The 18,166-nt window shown below is 42.1% G+C and overlaps 1 protein-coding gene across 9 annotated transcripts in view; it reads right to left on the bottom strand.

Moving 5' to 3' along the window:
* Positions 1–437: 437 nt before the first annotated feature.
* The window catches only part of IFT74 (intraflagellar transport 74), a 70,879-nt gene continuing 53,150 nt past the window's right edge, over positions 438–18,166 (bottom strand). For 8 of the 9 annotated variants that reach the window (XM_084834621.1, XM_084834619.1, XM_084834624.1 and 5 more), the window contains 4 exons: positions 12,148–12,311; positions 10,823–10,948; positions 3,526–3,586; positions 438–1,392 (listed from right to left, as the gene is read on the bottom strand). In XM_084834621.1, the coding sequence (XP_084690747.1) occupies positions 1,277–1,392; positions 3,526–3,586; positions 10,823–10,948; positions 12,148–12,311 (467 nt within the window). In that variant the 3' untranslated portion in view covers positions 438–1,276. Of the gene's footprint in view, positions 1,393–3,525; positions 3,587–10,822; positions 10,949–12,147; positions 12,312–18,166 lie in introns of those variants that run through there. The other variant, XR_014787811.1, reaches the window with a different exon arrangement.

Genomic DNA, 18,166 nt, shown 5'->3' with positions numbered 1-18,166 from the left:
AAGAGCGACAACGGAGGGGGGAGGAGCTGGTGCCCCCCCCATGTTTAAACAACACGCTGTAATAATGACTGAAAAGGGCTCTAATTTCTCTGGTGGACTCTAGTCCACAAAAACTTGTGCTTTAATACATCTGTTAGACTTTAAGGTGCCACAAGATTTTTGTTGCTTTTGCTGCAACAGACTAACATGGCTACTCCTCTGTAAACTATTTTTGTTTTTGACTGAGTGGATACAGCCTTGACTTATCTATGCCATTACTTTCATAAAATTATATTACTGGCAGTGCTCACCAGAAGTATAGTTCCACATATTCTGACCTCCTTAGTGTTATAAACAGTAATTATATCTCTACTATTTTATATTAAGGAATGTGATATAACAAACAGTTAAGTCACTCTCACTCTCCTCCATACACATACTCCTAATTGTTTTACCAGAAAATACCATGATACTGACCTTCCCTGTTTTTTTTTTAAAGGTGATATGAAGGAGGTTATTATAGTGAGAGAGGGGATTAAGCTTTGGGGTCCCTTAGTCACAGCCAGAAGGAAGCAGACACTCCCTCTATTTTCCCCCCTCTGCTGGCTTTCTCTGCCTTTTACGTGTTACTCTCCAGCCACACCCATTCCTGCCACCTTTGCCTTGCTCATGAGTCAGCCTTTACTCCCAAGCAGGCTGTTACTCATGAGTAGGTTTGTCTCAAGGTCAAGGGGGCTACATAATAATCTTTGGAAAACTGTATTGCTGGATAATTTCCCCTTGAATTTATTTTATTACCTTCTGTTACATATATGATACTATATCTACAATTCAGAACCACCACCACCCCTCCCTGGTTTAGAATTCTGATAGAGTAAGATAAATGGGTAGAAGCATATATATCAATATAAATTTCTCTGCCATTTAAGTTAATTCACTAATATCTTCACATAAGAAAGGATATTAAACTCTATCTCAAGCTACCATCAGAAGGTGCATTTCAAAATGTCTTAAATGAAGTCAAATTGCTACTGACAAGACCAAAATAATGTAAATTGGTTATCTTCAATGAATCATCATCTGAGCATACAGGCTTACATTCAGCAAAGTTAATTTTGAATAAGCAAATGTTCCTGGTTTCTGTTATCTAGCATGTATGAAATAGGCACACAAAATTTGCTACTGTGTATTTGGGTCTATGTGTACAAGTTTGAAGAATAATCTTGAAAATATTCATAAAGTACATATAAATAAGTCCTCTCATCGGTCCACTAATACAGAAAATAAGTGCCTAGGTTCAGTTCCTGCTGCTCTGTAAAGCTTCTATGAGAGTTTTGTTGTATTCTGCAATCTGCTTAGTCACATTCTTCATTATGGGCTGGTAATCACTTTCCTGGCTTTTTGTTGCTATAACTGATAATAAAAGTCAAGGAATTGGTTTTCCAATATGTATCAAAGGTACAGATAAGAGGCTCTGTTAACTACAACCCCCCACAAACTAGGATCTCCTTCAAACATATGCCAAAGATTTGTGCCACAAATCCCTTGTTTTGTGCTGCACCCAAAACTGTGTACTGACACATCAAGTGCAGGTTCGAAGTTATCACACCAAAAAACAACATTGTCCTATCACCTCTAAACCAGTGCCAAAGTTTTGTGTAAGTTTTGTGCCACAAATCACAAGTTTTGTGCCAGTACGCAAAGCATGACAATGCTTACGTGGGGTATGACAGTGACATATCACCTCTGAACCTATGCTAAGGTTTTGTGCTAGTTTTGTCCTGTTCTGTGCCACAAATCCTGAGTTTTGTGCTGTCATCCATAACTGTGTACTGATACATCGAATGTGGGTTCATAGTTAACATACCAAAAAACCCAACATTGTTATAGCACTTCAAAATCAGTGCCAAAGTGGCTAGACTAGCACAAACCTTTGGCATAAGTTTGGAGGAGATCTTAGTTTGGAGGGTTCATAGTTAACAGAGCCCAGATAAGAAAATAACCACTTACAATAGTTTCGTCCGCAAAAAGAACTCAAGAGATAAACATTTTACTACTCATTTGCACCATTCTCCTTACCACTTTGAGGATAATATAGACAATCAAGGTATTCCCAGGGTGAGAAGGCTTACTCCAGGATAGTTTGGTCATCTGTGTGGGCTAATGGGAGGGGAAAACCCCACTGATCATATTTTTCAGCAAACAAGCAGTGAAATCCTATGCATGTATACTCAGAACTAAGCCCAGTGAGTTCAGTCGGGTTTACTCTCAAGTAAATGTGTATAGGATTGGAACCTAAATTGCTTTAACAACAGCCAACTTCAAGTTGTCAGCTGTCTAATGTAATTCATTACGCAAGATATATTATTTCCTGAAGAAAGGTATTTTCACAACCATTGTCTCTTCCTAAACAAATACAATAGTACGTCCCTCTCTTTGAGTATAATGTATACACAGGCAAAAACACACACGTGGGTAGCTTCTTTAGATGTGATGGCAGCCTGTAATATGTGATATAGTCCACATTGTGCAAGAAACAAATTATTTTTATGTGTACTGTTTGGGGTTAGAGTGCTGGGAGTAGGCATAATCCAAGTCACAATTACAATGGCAGAAATTTATTATTATGCCCGCTTTATTTTCTTATTGAAATCAGTTGGAGTTTGATGTGCTTAACTCATGCCCATACCTCTATTTGGAATGACTGACCACCTAATCCTAACTATTTTTTCAGAAATAAAACCCAGTGGGCCTTAGTATACACTGTTGCTTCTGCAGGAAATGCTAGTAGTGATTTGTGCTATTTGACAATGGCTAAGCATACTGATTTATACCACCCAAAATAAGTTAACATCTGCTTTTCCAGTATAAGAGAACTATATTGTACCACTGAAATATCGGCATACAAGCAAACCTTTAGTTGAAATGGTCAGCCCAAACAATATTGTAAGCTTTTAAGGGTGCAATCCTATGGAGACGGACATCAGCCTCTGAACTCGGTGCCTATCCAATGCAGGGGAGCTGAAGCACAGAAACAACCCTCTCCTCTGCACTTTGGCTGCCCGGCATTTTTGGCTCAATGCGCAATTTCGTGCATCTAGCCAGGGATGTCAGAGCGGGAAGGGAGGAGGCTACATGGAGCATAGGAAGCCTTGTAAAGAGGCTTCCATGGTCTCCTCCCCACCCTGCTCCCAGGACTGCCCCCTTTTCACCCTCTCTGTGTGCCATTCCTGAATGCGGAGAAGTCACAGTTGCAGAAAGAACTGCGCCAGCTATGAAGGGACAGGTGAGGAGGCGAGCAGCACGGTTTCTGGGAACTGAGCTCGGAGCCTTGGCACCGAGCTCTGTTCCCAGAAACTGAAAAATCGTATAGCCCTCTAGACAGTGTCTGCTGGCCATAGGATTGCTCCCTAAAGTGAACTACTTTACCTGCATCCTTTTGGCTACCTGCATCCTTTTGGCTACCTTTTCAGGTAAAAGCATTTTAAAATAATTTTTTGTGATTATTATGTTTTTTCCCTCTTTTTATTAAAATAAAAAGGATACATTCTTTCATGACAAAGTTATTTTGTTCATGGTGTTGCCACTTCCTTTCCAAATTTGTAAGCTGGAAGTATAAAATGAAAAAATGATAACAGTGAAAATGAAAACATGCTCCCACTAACGTAATGAAAAAAATATTTATTTTTTAGGAATGCTGCTTTCTATCAAGCAGGCACAATCCAGACAAGGCTCTAACACACACTTACCTGTGAGAAGGTCTGACTGACCTCAATGGGGCTCAATGCAATGATTGTAAACTGTGGGACTACTTGCTTCACTTACACCAGTGTGTGACGACTGATTTATTAAGACACTGAATTCTCATTATCTGTGTTTCTTTTGTTTAATAACTGTTTTCAGAATACATAAGGCTTATCATATAACATATCTTGACACTATATTGGACCCTGAACTATACAGAAAAAACTTCCTCATTTCTATAGCTGAATTTCCTGTCTGATTCCAGAAACTGTGATAAGAGCAGTACTGCACTGAGAAGATTGTAAGCAAGTAGATTAAATACTGGGACTTCAACACTACTTCAACAGGAAAATAATGTGGCTATTATATTGATGGCTGTATCCTAACAATACAATTTTTACAGTATCATTTGCTTGCCTGATGCTAGTATTCAATGTTTTTGTGTCAAGACATGTAGACTATTTTCAATGAATCTTCCAAAATAGCTCCCTTCAACTGCTTTTTAAAGGTAAGATGATTAACTAGAAAAAATTATGCATTAATAAAAATTATGGGAAAAAATTGTAACAGAATAGTTTTTGCCCCACTGCCCCACATTTGCTTCAGTTTGTGTGGAGCGTTACTTGACACTAAACAGAAAAAAAGAAGCTTCTGTTTCCACAGAACAACATTTATGAACTGGAGCCACTGATCAGGGTTTAAATGAGTCGGGCTTCTAGTAATGGTGGAAAATTTTCACTACATAGTGCTTCCAGACCAGAACATTGGTACTTACCAAAGAGGTTCCTTCTGGGTTGGTGTGCAAAAGACATCCCACAATGAATTATCTCCCCCTTATCACCCAGGAAAATCAGGGACCATGTGACTAAAACCTTTGAGTATTCTATTGGTCCCAGGCTCCTCCTTGCCAGTTCCATCCATGGCTATAGCTCAGAAGAGTACAGGTCAATCTCCTAGTTGGAGTAAAGGTTAGATACACAGAGGAACAGAAAACACACAGTCTGATGTGTGGACACAGAGGCGGATATCCGTAGTGACAAGGTAAGAGTCTCAGTAAATGCCTTCTGCACCCCAACCCAGAAGGAACCTTCTTGGTAAGTACCAATGTTCCATTCTCAGAGTTGGTGTGAGGAAGGCATCTCACAATGGGATATGCTAAAGTTAACCTCCAATTAAGGTAGGAGTATAATTTAGAGCAAACTGATCTATTATGGTGTAAATACCTGCTGAAGAACTCTCCTTCCAAAGGAAGCATCCACCAAGGCATATGTGTCGATTTTATAATTTCTGGTGAAGGAATTTGGATTTGCCTTAGATTTGCTAAAGGTGCATTCGTGCTTAAGGCCACTGAAGTGGCTGCTGACCTGGTTGAGTGTACTGTAACCCTTAAAGGTTTTGGAAGGTGTGAAGCCTCATTCACTGAGAAAATACATGCTTTTAACCATCTAGCCAAGGTGGACCTAGATACTTTCTTACTCGTGGCTGTAGGATGCAAGGATATAAACAGTGAATCTGATTCTCTGCAAGATTGTGTAAGTTTTATACAGATTTTGACTGCGTTGCGTATGCCCAGCTTGTGCCAGTCTTCTTCCCAAAGATGAGAAGGATTAGGACAGAAAGAGGGTGGAACTGGCTGCTTGACATGTGAAACAGGGAATTAACTTTAGGTATGAAGGTTGGATCACTCCTGAGAATGACTGCATCCCTCTGAAAGCTGATGAGCCCTTTTCTATCTGAGAGGGCCGAGCATTCAGATATTCTTTGTGCAGATGTAATGGCAACCAAAAAGAGGACCTTTGTGACTGGGTCCTTAGTGGTATTGTTTTAAGCAGCTCAAAGGGGGTGAGAGGACACCCTGTAAATTCCATGAGAGAAATCTGTGGACCATAGGAGGACTTTATAAGTGATGCTCTGTGGAGAAATCTTTTAAACTGAGGATGCAAGCTTAGTGACTGTTGTCCTGGTTTGGAGAAGACCGATGATATGGCTGTTTGTCTGTGTAAATGCCTGGCTTAAGTTCCACGTTGAGTCCTCCTTGTAGAAAGGCTAGGAGCTCCTTTATGCTGGCTGTTTGTATGATGACTTTCTTTCTCCTGGTCCATCTGTAAAATCTTTTCAATGTTGTTTCATAGATCTGTGTTGTGGACTCCCTAAGGGATGCCAATAGGGTGTTATGACAGAATCTGAGTAGCCTATGTTGGTGTAGATTCTCCATTCAGTAGCCAAGCGGCTAGCCAGAGTCATTGTGGGTCTGGGTGGAGAACTGGACCCTGAGATAGGAGGCCTGACTTCTGTGCCAGAAACCATGGTTCTTTCTGAGCTTGGGCTAGGATTTCTGAGAACTATGGTCTCTGCAGCCAGAAGGGAGCTATTAGGACTATTGTTGCTCCTTCTTTTCTGATATTTTGTAGCACTCTGGCTGGTAGTAGAAATGGAGGGAAGGCATAGAGTTTTTCCTTTGGCCAGTTGTTATTCAGTGCGTCTACTCCTTCAATTCCGTTACAGTGGAATCTTGAAAGAAATCTTCGCAGCTTGTGATTTGAGTTGGGAGGCGAATAGGTCCCAAGTTAATGGATTTGTTTCTGGATTTCTTTGAAGACTGCTGGGTGGAGGCTCCATTCCCCTGGATCTATCTGTTGTTGACTCAGGAAATCCATGGTGTGGTTCAGTATTCCCTTGATGTGTTGTGCTGTGATGGAGGCGAAGTTCTGCTTAGCCCAAAGTAGCATGGTCTGGGCTTCTAGATGAATAGAACGTGATTTGGTACCTCCTTGACAAATAATGTGCGCCGTGGCTGTGGCATTGTCTGTCCTTATAAGGATGTGGGACTGTTGTAGTTAATGGGAGAAGTGTTTCAGGGCTAAGTGTATTGATCAGGGCTCAGTCTGAGCAGGGCTCAGTCCTGGGCACAGTGCTCTTCAACATTTTTATTAATGACTTGGAGGAGGAGGTGCAGGGAATGCTGATCAAATCTGCAGATGACACAAAATTGGGCGGGATAGCTAATACTTTGTAAGACACAAACAAAATTCAAAGTGATCTTGATAGACTGGAGCGCTGGGCAGAAAACAACAGAATGACATTTAATAGGGATAAATGCCAAGTTCTGCACCTAGGAAAAAGAAACCAAATGCACACTTACAAGATGGGGCATATGTGGTTCAACAACACTACAAGTGAGAAGGATCTTGGAATTGTTGTCGATCACAAGCTGAAGATGAGCCAACAATGTGATGTGGCTGCAAAAAAGGCAAATGCTCTTTTGGGCTGCATTAATAGAAGCATAGCTTCCAAATCCTGGGAAGTACTAATTCCCCTCTACTCAGCACTGGTTAGGACTCATCTGGAGTACTGTGTCCAGTTCTGGGCAACACACTTTAAGAAGGATGCAGACAAGCTGGAGATGGTTCAGAGGAGAGCAAAAGAGATGATCAGGGGACTGGAAACAAAGCCCTATGAAGAGAGACTGAAAGAACTGGGCATGTTTAGCCTTGAGAAGAGAAGACTGAGGGGAGATATGATAGCACTCTTCAAGTACTTGAAAGGTTGTCACAGAGAGGAAGGCCAGGATCTCTTCTCGATCATCCCAGAGTGCAGGACACGGAATAATGGGTTCAAGTTACAGGAAGCCAGATTCAGGCTGAACATCAGGAGAAACTTCCTGACTGTTAGAGCAATACGACAATGGAACCAATTACCTAGGGAGGTAGTGGGTGTCAGGAGCGCCCTAGCTGCCTCTTACATTCCCCTCCAATAGCCAACTCAAGACACATGAAAAGGATTTTTTCCAAGGCTTTATTTCTTTTACAACTTAATGACTCTTTCAGATGCTAATCACCAATGACTAAGCAAGGAACTGCACTGGGGTAGTTAGCAGAGTAGCCTAAGCTCCAGGTAAGGCAGTTGGTCCCCGTTTGAAGGAGGAGGGCGGGAAGACTCTGAACTTATGGGCTATGGAGAGGTCCTCCCTCTTACCCTTGGGACCTCGGGACGTGACCGTTGTTTTAGCGCCAAGCAAGCAGACAGCCTCCTCTCGGCACCCTCCATCTGGTGCCGCTCCCTGCATCTGCACCGAGCATCCAGCAAGGCCCCATCCCCCACTCTCTCGCTGCCAGGGTCACTATCTCTCTCAGGAATGCAGGCAGGAGGAATCTCTCCCTGCTGCTGTGCCTGTGAGAGATGAGCGAGCTCCTCTCCCACGGGTTGTTGCTCTTCCTCAGAATCAGAATTGCTCTGGGGCTCTATGCGCTCAGTTTCCACCCTGACAGTGGGTTCTCCCACACTGGAGGCATTCAAGATGAGGCTGGAGAGAACTGATTTAGTTCTTTATTATTTATTTTGTCTTCCACCCATAAAATGGAAGCCCTGGCAAAATAGGAGGAGACAGCTGAGGCTCTTAGTCCTAATGCTATTGCTTTATGGGTTTTCTTTAATGCAGCATCAGACTTTCTCTCCCCCTGATCTCTGAGGGAGGCGTCCCCGTCTTTGGACATTATTGCCCCTGAGAGTAGTGCTGTTACTAGAGCATCTACCAGGGGTGTTTTAAGTTCTTCCATAATGTTGCGTGGAAGTGTGCAGAGTTTTTGAGCAACATTACCACCCTTCTTACTTCGAAGGGGTGACTTCCACTCTTCATTTATTATCTTTTTGAAAGAATTAGGAAAAGGTACCTCTCTGGTTGCAAGCTTGAGTTCTGGAAACATTGCTGCTCCTCTGGACAGTGATTGTTTCTGCTCTGTTCCTGCAGGGATAATGGCTGGGGAAGCAACTGCTTTGGCCAGTAAAGGCAAAAAAAATCTTTGCTAAAGAATCTATCTGATGAATTTTCCTCAACCATGTCTATGTCTGACCCCCAACTCCCTCCTCCCCATCTGAATAAAGTTTCTGATGGGCATGCATGGATGGATTACTGCCTGGGTGATGCTCAGTAAAAATAGTTTGAGTTTTAGTATTGCGGCACATGGCTATGGAATGTGGGCCTGGCAAATCTTCCCTTGAATCTGCAGAGGAATGAGGACTGGCAATAGTATTAGCTTGACTTGGCTGTGGATTTTTATCCTTGGTTTTATCCTTCTATTTATTTTTATTTCTAGTGTTTGGAGGAGGAGAGGAAGAAGACTCAAGAGGTGTGTGAGTTGCAGTTATGCTTTATTGCCTGTCCTGTTCTTAAAGTTTATTTGTCTAAGAGGTGATCAGTGAAATTATCCAGCAGACCTTTTGTGAACTTGGAGAGAACTTAGTCATTTAGTTGGGAAGTGTCATTAATAGTGGAGGGGTGGTGCTCCTTATTCTCTTGCTGGAGATAGAAGGGGTCGGGGGAGAGGTTTCATTTTGGCAGTGTGGATTGCAACTGCTATCAAAATGTCTGCCTACTTAATTTGGCGGAAAGCTTTCAAGTGGAGAAGGGAAAGTGCCCTCGATCTCACCCTCCTGGCTGTTTCAGCGTCTGGTTGTTGATGAGCTGATTCCTCCTCCTCCGAGTCCAAGTTCAGTCTGATGGCCAGCTCCGCCATGTCTCAGAAGAGGGTGGCATGGTCCAAAGACTCAGGTGCCCCAACTCCCTCGACAGCTTCTTTCCTGGCCATAATGACGCTCCTGTGATCTATTTCAAGACTCGGCATGCAGCATAGGCCTGCAAGCCATTGATCTCGCTTCCCCTTCTCTCCAGCCCAGTCTGCAAAATCGCTCTCCTGCTGTGAGGTAAGAACCTAGGGCAATTGTCTTTCAATGGTCTCCTAACGATCTGGAGATACGTGATTGTTTTGTTCTTTCTTGCAGCCTTAGAAGCCTTTTTCTCTTCGAAGGCAGAGCAGAGAAATATATATATGTTTTAAGGGGAAGGAATTACTGAACAGATTGAGATTTTAAGAGGTAAGAAAGATGAAAATTTAAAAGAGAGTTTGAAGACAGTATTGGTTTTGGGGAGGAGGAGATGAAAGTAAGCTTTGTCCTGGACAAAAAGCAGGGACAAACTGGCAAGGAAGAGCCTGGGACCAATAGAATATTGAAAAGTTTTAGTCACGTGGTCCCTGCTTGATGCGGGCGATAAAGGGGAGATAACCCATTGTGGGATGCCTTCCTCACACCAACCTGGAGAATAGCCATACCTTTATCCATCTGATTTATACTCTCATAATTCTCCAGTATTCTATGGCCTGGATCAGACATAACGATGGTCCCACAAGCCACTGGGAAGGAGATGTGTGGTTGCTCATCCTCTCCTCCCATCATCCCTCCCCTGTTGCATCTTAACTCAGTACTTCTTGATTTGATAAACCAGAGTTTTTGATGATGCCCGAACTACAAAAACTGTGGTTTGAGCACTCCCTACTAACCAGGATCAAAACGAACCAAACAGGCAGGGTTACTGTTCTGGTTACATCTAAAGCAGGCTTATGACTATTAACCCTCCAACCTCAAGTGAGCAAAAACAAAACACAACAAATTGAAACTAAACATTCCTAATTCTACCAAATTCAAAATTGATCTGGACTGTGGCGGTGGAGGAAGGGGTTTTACCTCCCGCCACAGTGGCTATTTTTCTTTGCAGGGGATGCTCAGGGACAAATACCTTATTCCATTAATAGCCTGGCTGGATTGGAGAAATTTAAGAGGTCAGAGGAATGTAGATCAATTAGATTTGCTTGAGGTTGACTGTAAAGAGTTATGCAAAATTTGGCATGGTTACTATTGTATAACCCAATACAATGGCTTTGCAAATTTTCATGTTTGCTTCCTCCCACCCCTGCTTCAAATGGAGCGGAAAATATTCTGACTTCATGTGGATAAGTTATTCCAGAATAATCTTAGTTACTCCAATGATATTTGCAAGTATTTTCTGTTAGAATTATAATATTATGGTTCATGGGTTCATAACTGGAAAACTTCCATGAGTTAATTAGAAATTGGTCTTTCTAATTCATTTCTGCCACAGGTAGCTTTCTTTAGACAGAAATCTTGTCCTCCCACATTTTGAAGACTTCTCCAAAGAGGCTTTGAAGCAATTCAGTGTATGCATATATATACTTTACAAAGCTTCATAACTCTTAAAAGCTGAAGACAGGCAATGCCTGAGGGCAAAAAGTATTTTCAACTGTACCTGCGAATGTGTCTCATTCTCCTGCAGTTGTAACTTCAGGCCTTCATATTCTCTGTTTAAATGCTCCATAATTTTCTTGAAAGCATCCCTGCGCTTTGTTAGTGTTTCTTTCTCTTCTTGCAGTTTCTTTGTGTAAGAAAATAATACACAGATTAGACACTGATCTTAAAAGCACTTGGACTATTTTCAAAATTCTAAGCATTTCTAAGAATTTCCATAAGAATACATGACCCTGTACTTCGAGAGATTGTGCGGAAAAAGTAAGTGGCTGGCTCACATATGCGAACTACATGTGAACTGACTTGCTTATTTTGAAGTGACTAGAGTTTGGTTTTGAAGTTGGTTTATCTTTGAGAAATTGAAAAACAGAAAAGTGAAGATTTATTCTCAGACGTAAAGGCTTGTATTTCTTTAGAAATGAAAACTCATACTTTTTATATCTTTCTCTTTACATGGTGCAAGATGTGTTCCTTCTAGGTATAATATTGATCCCCAGCCCACACTTACAAATGTACTGTCCTCTATTATTTTCTTTCCAGCATCTACTTTGATACACATTTCCTTTTCCCATGAAAGCTTTTGGTTCAAGGCAATAAAAGATACACAGATAATAAAGCACCTTCTACAGATAACACACAACTAAAATCAATGCTTATAGTCTTCCAGTGCTGTGACCAAGATATAGTGGCAGAAAAGTGCAATTGCTATAGAAATATTCAAGAAAATAATACACTTTTATCATCAAAGCCCTGCTAACATTGTAAACATGCAAGCCCATAAAATAAGCTCTAAATGGGAGCAGATGTTTAGCAAGGATGGGGAACAAAAGAGACTTCTGTTCCCTATCTGAAACATATTTACTTGGAAGTAAGCAACATTGATTGCAATACGGTTTACTTTCATGTAAGTGGGGTAAACCTTACTCTCTGACTTTTTTCGCTCTAAGTTATTTATTAAATCTTATCCAGTTGGACAGGAAATTGTAAACATTATTTATATAAGACATATTTTAATCTCGTTTCAGTGTTAGGTCTAAAAGTGATAGCAATGATTTTCTTTTTTAGACCAAAATTACTTTTCACTCTCCTTTGACGATCCCATAAAAATGAGGCACAGTGTCGGAGCTGCTTCCTCCTGGTGCTCTCCCACATGGAAGTGGTAGGTATGTGAATACTACAACTACTTTGGGGAAGCAGCTTCCCCATCTCTAGTGTGTGAGCATATGAAGGAGGCTCAAGACAGCACATATCACATGTCTTAGTCTGAATATTTAAATAACTGGGTCTCAAGCAAATATCGCAAGTGTGTTTTGACAGTTAACTTACCTTTTTCTTTTCTTCTCCTGCTGTTTTCAGAGCTGGAAGATTATTGTAAAGTTCCAAGTCCTTGGTCATTTGTTCGATTTTTACTTTGAGAGATGTGAGTTCATCAACCATCTTGCCTTCCAATAGGCCCATCTTCTGGAGGTCCATCCGCAAACGCTGACTATCTGTAACAAAGGAAAATGGCTCATAAGTATTGCTGACATATAGTAGACTTTGTTCTCTAGCACAGAGAGAACTGAATCATAAAATTTACTTATTCAAGGGGAAAACCAACTCCTGCTTGATTTATTCAATTTGGCCTTGGTCCAGTAAAGCTTTTAAGTATGTTCTTATCTTTTACATACAAACAGCTATTATCTGATGAACTAGTAGTATGGCTAAGACAACTGTTGACATATTTTATTGCTCACAACAAATGCTGCCAAGCAGAAAATAGCACTGTTGTTCATTGTTTATGATTGTTGATAAAATGTATGTTAAAGGGTCCTATTGCCCTCTTTAGTTTTAAAATATACAAAAATGTTGCAAACTCTCTAGTTTGCAACATGCTCCCTTCCCCTATGCCATCAGTCTTGATAGGCATGCTATCTAAGTTCTTCAGTGGTTATGCTGGTAATTTGGGACAAACAAGTCCTTCATTTTCCCCAGTGCATGGACTTGTCTGGGAATTTAAGCCAGAAGCACTCACATCATGTTGAACACCAGGTTTACATACGGGCCTATATGCATAGAGCCCAATGTTTTTAAGCCTGAACCATACAATTTATGTATGGTGTAGTGTAGTGTAGAGAGTGTAGTGTAGTGTAGAGAGTGTAGTGTAGAGAGCCAGTGTAGTGTAGTGGTGAGAGTGACGGACTGGGAGCCGGGAGATCCGGGTTCTAGTCCCCACTTGGCCATGGAAGCTCACTGGGTGACTTTGGGCCAGTCACAGACTCTCAGCCCAACCTACCTCACAGGGTTGTTGTTGTGAGGATATAACGGTGAGGAGGAGGATAATGTAAGCCGCCTTGAGTTCCTTGCGAGAGGGAGAAAGGTGGGGTATAAATGCAATAAATAAATAAATAAATAAATTTATACGCCATAAGAAGAGTGTGCAGGACAGAACATTTTATGCATAGGTCTCTATGCAAATGTGATGTCCAACTCATCAGGTAAGCATGTTGGAAGAGAATGGTATACATCAGCAAGATCTCAGCCCCCCCCCCCCCCCAATGTTGGATTCAAAAAGCTGCATAGGGCTTTAGTGACAAGCAGTTCTTCTCCCCAGTTAGTTTTGGATATTAGTTTATTCTAGATCTGAACAAAACAGACCCAAGTATTTTCTTTTGGGACTTCTGATTCATTATATTGGGTGTTGTGATTTGTATATTGTTACCTGCTCTAAGCCTTCAGGAAAGGCTTCAATAAACAAATAAAAAACACAGTCCCATTTTATTTGAATTGTCTGTTATCCACAATAGTGGGTATCACAGTAAACTGCTATTACAACTGCACTTAGTTTCTCCCTGGGGTGACATCGTTGCTCTTCAGGAAGTTGACTTCTTAAGTATAGCTCAGATATATTTGTGGGATACTGAAATCTGAAAATGGCAGGGGACAGAGGAAATGGAGTAGGAAATATATTTTGCACATTACATTCATTATTAAGGAAGGGTTCTAGTGTGGGCAGTTAGATTTTAACAACTTGAACTATATGGTTGGAGGAGTAGTCTTTCTCGATTTTGAATTGGTTTTGACAAGGTATTTAATACCTGCTACTTCACTGAAGGAGTGCTTTCGTAAATAAAGTTTACAAGAAGAAGATCAGCAGCATTTTCCTCAAAAGAGATTTTGTAGTATCTGATAAGTTAATTGCTGGGAACAGATTTACTAGAATGTTATGAGTGATGGCTAAATCTGTGTAGGCTGAATCTGCAATATACCACAAACAGAGAGACATTCTGGGGTGGGGGGAAGTGTTTGCATTTTTCTTGATGAATGAAGCAGATCATTATTTTAATCCAGGAATTACCGAGTGCAAATGGCTGTGTGTCCACAACTGCAGTTGTGGCTATCTGGTATATGCTGCCACAGAGGAATCTCTGAACAGGGAAACACACATCACTGAATGGAGCATTTCCCCCCCAACAGCAGCCTGTTATGTCCCCATATAGATAATTAGGACTGAATCTGGCCCTTAGGTGAGGCAGCAGGATGGCTGGATTGATAACACAACTGGTAGAACTGTCACTGACCCAAGTGGGAGAACTAAAGAAGTTTCATATTAAACAGTGACAACATTCATCCATGCTCCGTTCTTGTCCAAGAGGCTGCCTCTGAACTTGGCCTCTGTTCTGCAGTGCCAACTACAGGGAATAAGCCAACAGGGCAACAGAAGAGGAAGAGAGAAGCTCATCATTTACGCACTCTATTTCACTCAGCTTTCAAAGCCCCATGACGTGACCAAGACAGGGACAGAACAGAGATTGGGTATAGGTGTCACCAGGTTCTTTAATTACAATACCCCTTGTCTGAGGAAGAGACTATCTGAGATAGTTGCATTCCCCACAAAATAAAGAAGTAACCTGGCTGATTGCATTAAGCCGCAATCGAGAAATTCCACTCTGGTATCTCATAGCCTAGGTCAGCAATTCATTCTCTTGGGAGAACTATATTGAGAATGAGTGGAGGGCCAAGGCTGCAATCATCACCCTACAAAGTGGCCTGCTAGCAATTTTTGTTGCCAAGGACACCACTAACTCTACACCCTTCTGTACATCTAGAAAACATGGGGGATAGGTTGCATTCCAGAACACCAGATATAACCTATGGGAAGTGTGAGCCTTCTGTCCACTCCATGATCCTAGTGAGTGTGTGGGTGGATGGATGTGTGTGAATGTGAGTGTGTGAAAGAGAGAGAAGGGATGGCAGAGATAAGAGAGGGTATGTGGATGGAAGTGTCTGAATGGGGTGTGAAAAAGAAAAGTGTGTTGATGTGGGTGCATGGGGTGTATGAAAGAGAGAAGGGGATGGGAGAGAGAAAAAAAGAGCAGAATAAAAGAGCAAGGGGTGCCCAGTCCACTTCTGTCTTTGGTGCTGCCCATTGCCAATACAAGCCCAGCTCGCACCACCCAGCAATACGCATCCCTTGACACTATCCCCTGAGGTTCCCTACTTTTGCCTCAGACAGTACTGAGTAGATGGACTAATGATCCAATAGTATATGGCAGCTTCGTGTGTGTACCCCCCCCCCCCGCCCCTGTATGCGGTGCCATGCTTTCTAGAGAAGAAAGACCTGCCATGCTTTCTAGAGAGGGAAGGGCCATAGAGGCAGGGCCAACATTGTTGGGCACCTTCAGAGGTCCACACCCCAGCAAGCTCCCCCACCCCCCCAGAGCCCTCTGGCGGTGGTCCCCCTTCTCCTTGCAGTCACTGTTCTTGAGCAGTGACAAGAATGGGGAGATAGAGAACTATGGAGTATAGTATACTCTTATACTCCACCTGCCTTGCCTTCTCTCTCTGGACAGCTATGTGGAGAGAGAAGAAGGCAAGTGAATGCACAGCAGTGACAGTAATGGGGAGAAGATGGGCCCACTCAGGGAGGGGACCCACTGAGAGCATCTCAACTAAGAGCATGCCAAAGCTTGGAGACAATACCATGTAGATGTGACGGAGCACAGCTCACTGGTAGAGCATATGCTTTGCATGTAGAAGGTCCCAGAGTCAATCCCTGGCACTTTCAGGGTGAGCTGGGCAAGACCCCTGTCTGAAGCCCTAGAGAGCCACTGCCAGTTACTGTAGACAATACTGAGCTATACAGACCAATGGTCTCACTTGGGATAAGGCAGCTTCCTTTGTTTAACAATCTGGAGAAGGTAAAGATTTTCTTTATCCAACTAACTACCATCCCAGAGTGAAAAAAGGAAAAGAAAAAGAAAAAACAACAACCCTTCTCTCTGGGAAGAGACAGGAAGAGGATGCAGTCCAGTTCCTTCTGATATGCCACTAAGTCACAGACTTCAGCAAGCAATGTGTACACAGTAGCAAATTCTGAGACAAAACTGCTTTGTGCTTTGACCCAGGGAAATGTTAGTGGGAAATGCTGCCATCAGCAAATATGTTTACTCACAGAAGTTTCCTTTGGGGAGGGAAGGAGAGGCTTATGCACAATGATCTTTTAACCAAAGAGTGAGCTTGTGCCCCCAAAAACTTTTCTGTTTTATGACAGGTCTTGTTACAATGTGAATGGTCCTTCTGCATGGTCCACAAGACCAAATCAGAATTCAGAGTCCCAACATCCTTTTTGTTAAGGAAGAAAGCAAATTTCTAGGCCTCATGATTGAAGAAATATGTTTCAACAATGTGATACCCCAAATTCCCTTTTATTTTTTTAGATGGCCTTAAATTTGTCTATTCTTGATTTAAAGCCTTTGGGGCTTATTTGTGTGCATGGAGGCTGCCAAACCTTGTTCTCCATGTGCATAAGCAGAGGGCTGGATTGTATCCATAATATTAATTTGATTGAATGTGATTCCTAGTTGTTAGACATTGCTTCCTTCATACTTTGTCCTGTTACTGTTTTAGAGTATTAAAAAAAACCTTTGTCATTGCAGGACAGAGTTTGAAGATGATGGCAATGAGCTCTGCAGCATCACAAGCAAGACAGCAAATAAGAACAGTCCACCTTTATTTTTTTCAGCACCTGATCTTAAAATCAATTTCATAATTATAAGGAAAAATGGAGTGGATCCAGACTTGCACTCAGTGGAATTTTGCTGGCAATGGAGGAAGAGAGTGAGGTGGTGATTTTCTGATTCCTCCTGCAGCCCCCGAGTGCCACCTCCCATACTGTTCTGTGGGGTTAGAGAACCTTCTGGGACAGGGAAGGTGATGTGGAGGAAAGGGGGAAGTGGTGAAAACTCCCAACGCCTCCCTTCATTGGGAACCCTCCACTGGATCCCAGTTCCCTTTGTGATCAGGAGTTCTTCCATTCACAGAGGGGAAAGTCTGGATACAACTTTTTTATCATCATCATCATCATCATCATCATCATCATTTTAACTCCTGGCTTGTTGGTTATCCTGTGTGTGATGCACAGCGACGACAAGAGGAATTTCCAATACAGGGAATTCCATGTTATTTAATATTTACAAAATTGGAAACTGTAATGCAAAAAAGCATAGATAGTATTATGGAAAAATGTGATTGTCACAACCCTACCTTAGCACTGAGAATGCAAGACAGAATGGGAGACAGATATTAAATGAAGTAGAATAATGTCATATGTCTCTTTGCTCATCTTTTTAAGCAAACAAATAAGCAATGACTTCCACAATGTCTTACTGCAGGGGTGGGCAACCACGTGGCCTGTGGGCTGCATGTGGGCTCCCATGCATCCTTCCCTATCACTACTACCATACCCCCCAATTTCGGAAGGAAATGAGGTGTGCTGGGAGCGTGCACCTTGTTTACAAGAAGAATCACACTCCTGGAAGCCTGCTGGGAGTGCGATTCTGCTTGGAAAGAAGGGGTGCACTCCTCACATGCCTTGTTTCCTTCCAAAATTGCAGCCGAGGGTGGGGGGTGGGGTTGCTGCCACTGTGGCAATTTCGGCAACAATTTTGGCAGTGGTGGCATCCCTCCCCCAGTAGCTCCGGCAGTGGGAGAGGGGGCAATGGACCTCCCAACCACCAGCCTACACTCTGACTAAAAAAGTGTAAGAGAAAAAGTACAGAAGAAAGTAGAAACTTATTTTATTGAATTAAATTAGAATTCCTCTCCTCTTTCCAAAAGAGCCATCCCCCATTAAGCTGCAGTTTCATTTGTATTTTACAAACTAGGATATGAAACCAGGGCTGTGATCCTGCTTTCATATCATAGTTAGTAAAGAAAGAGTAACCACAGGTTCCTAGTTTACAAGTAATGGGAAATTATGGTTTAACAAACCCCAGAAGTGTTCTGTTGCAGAGAACCCTAATTGTTTCTGGAAGACTTAAAGACAGCTCCTAGCTGAAACAAAAAGTATGCTTCCATAAATCTG

Source organism: Heloderma suspectum, chromosome 2, assembly GCF_057233095.1.
Source record: "Heloderma suspectum isolate Gila_16-S chromosome 2, 16-S_ref, whole genome shotgun sequence".
Classification (NCBI taxonomy): Eukaryota; Metazoa; Chordata; class Lepidosauria; order Squamata; family Helodermatidae; genus Heloderma; species Heloderma suspectum.
The sequence above is the reverse complement of the archived record's forward strand: the minus strand, read 5'-3'. Positions and strand labels throughout refer to the sequence as shown.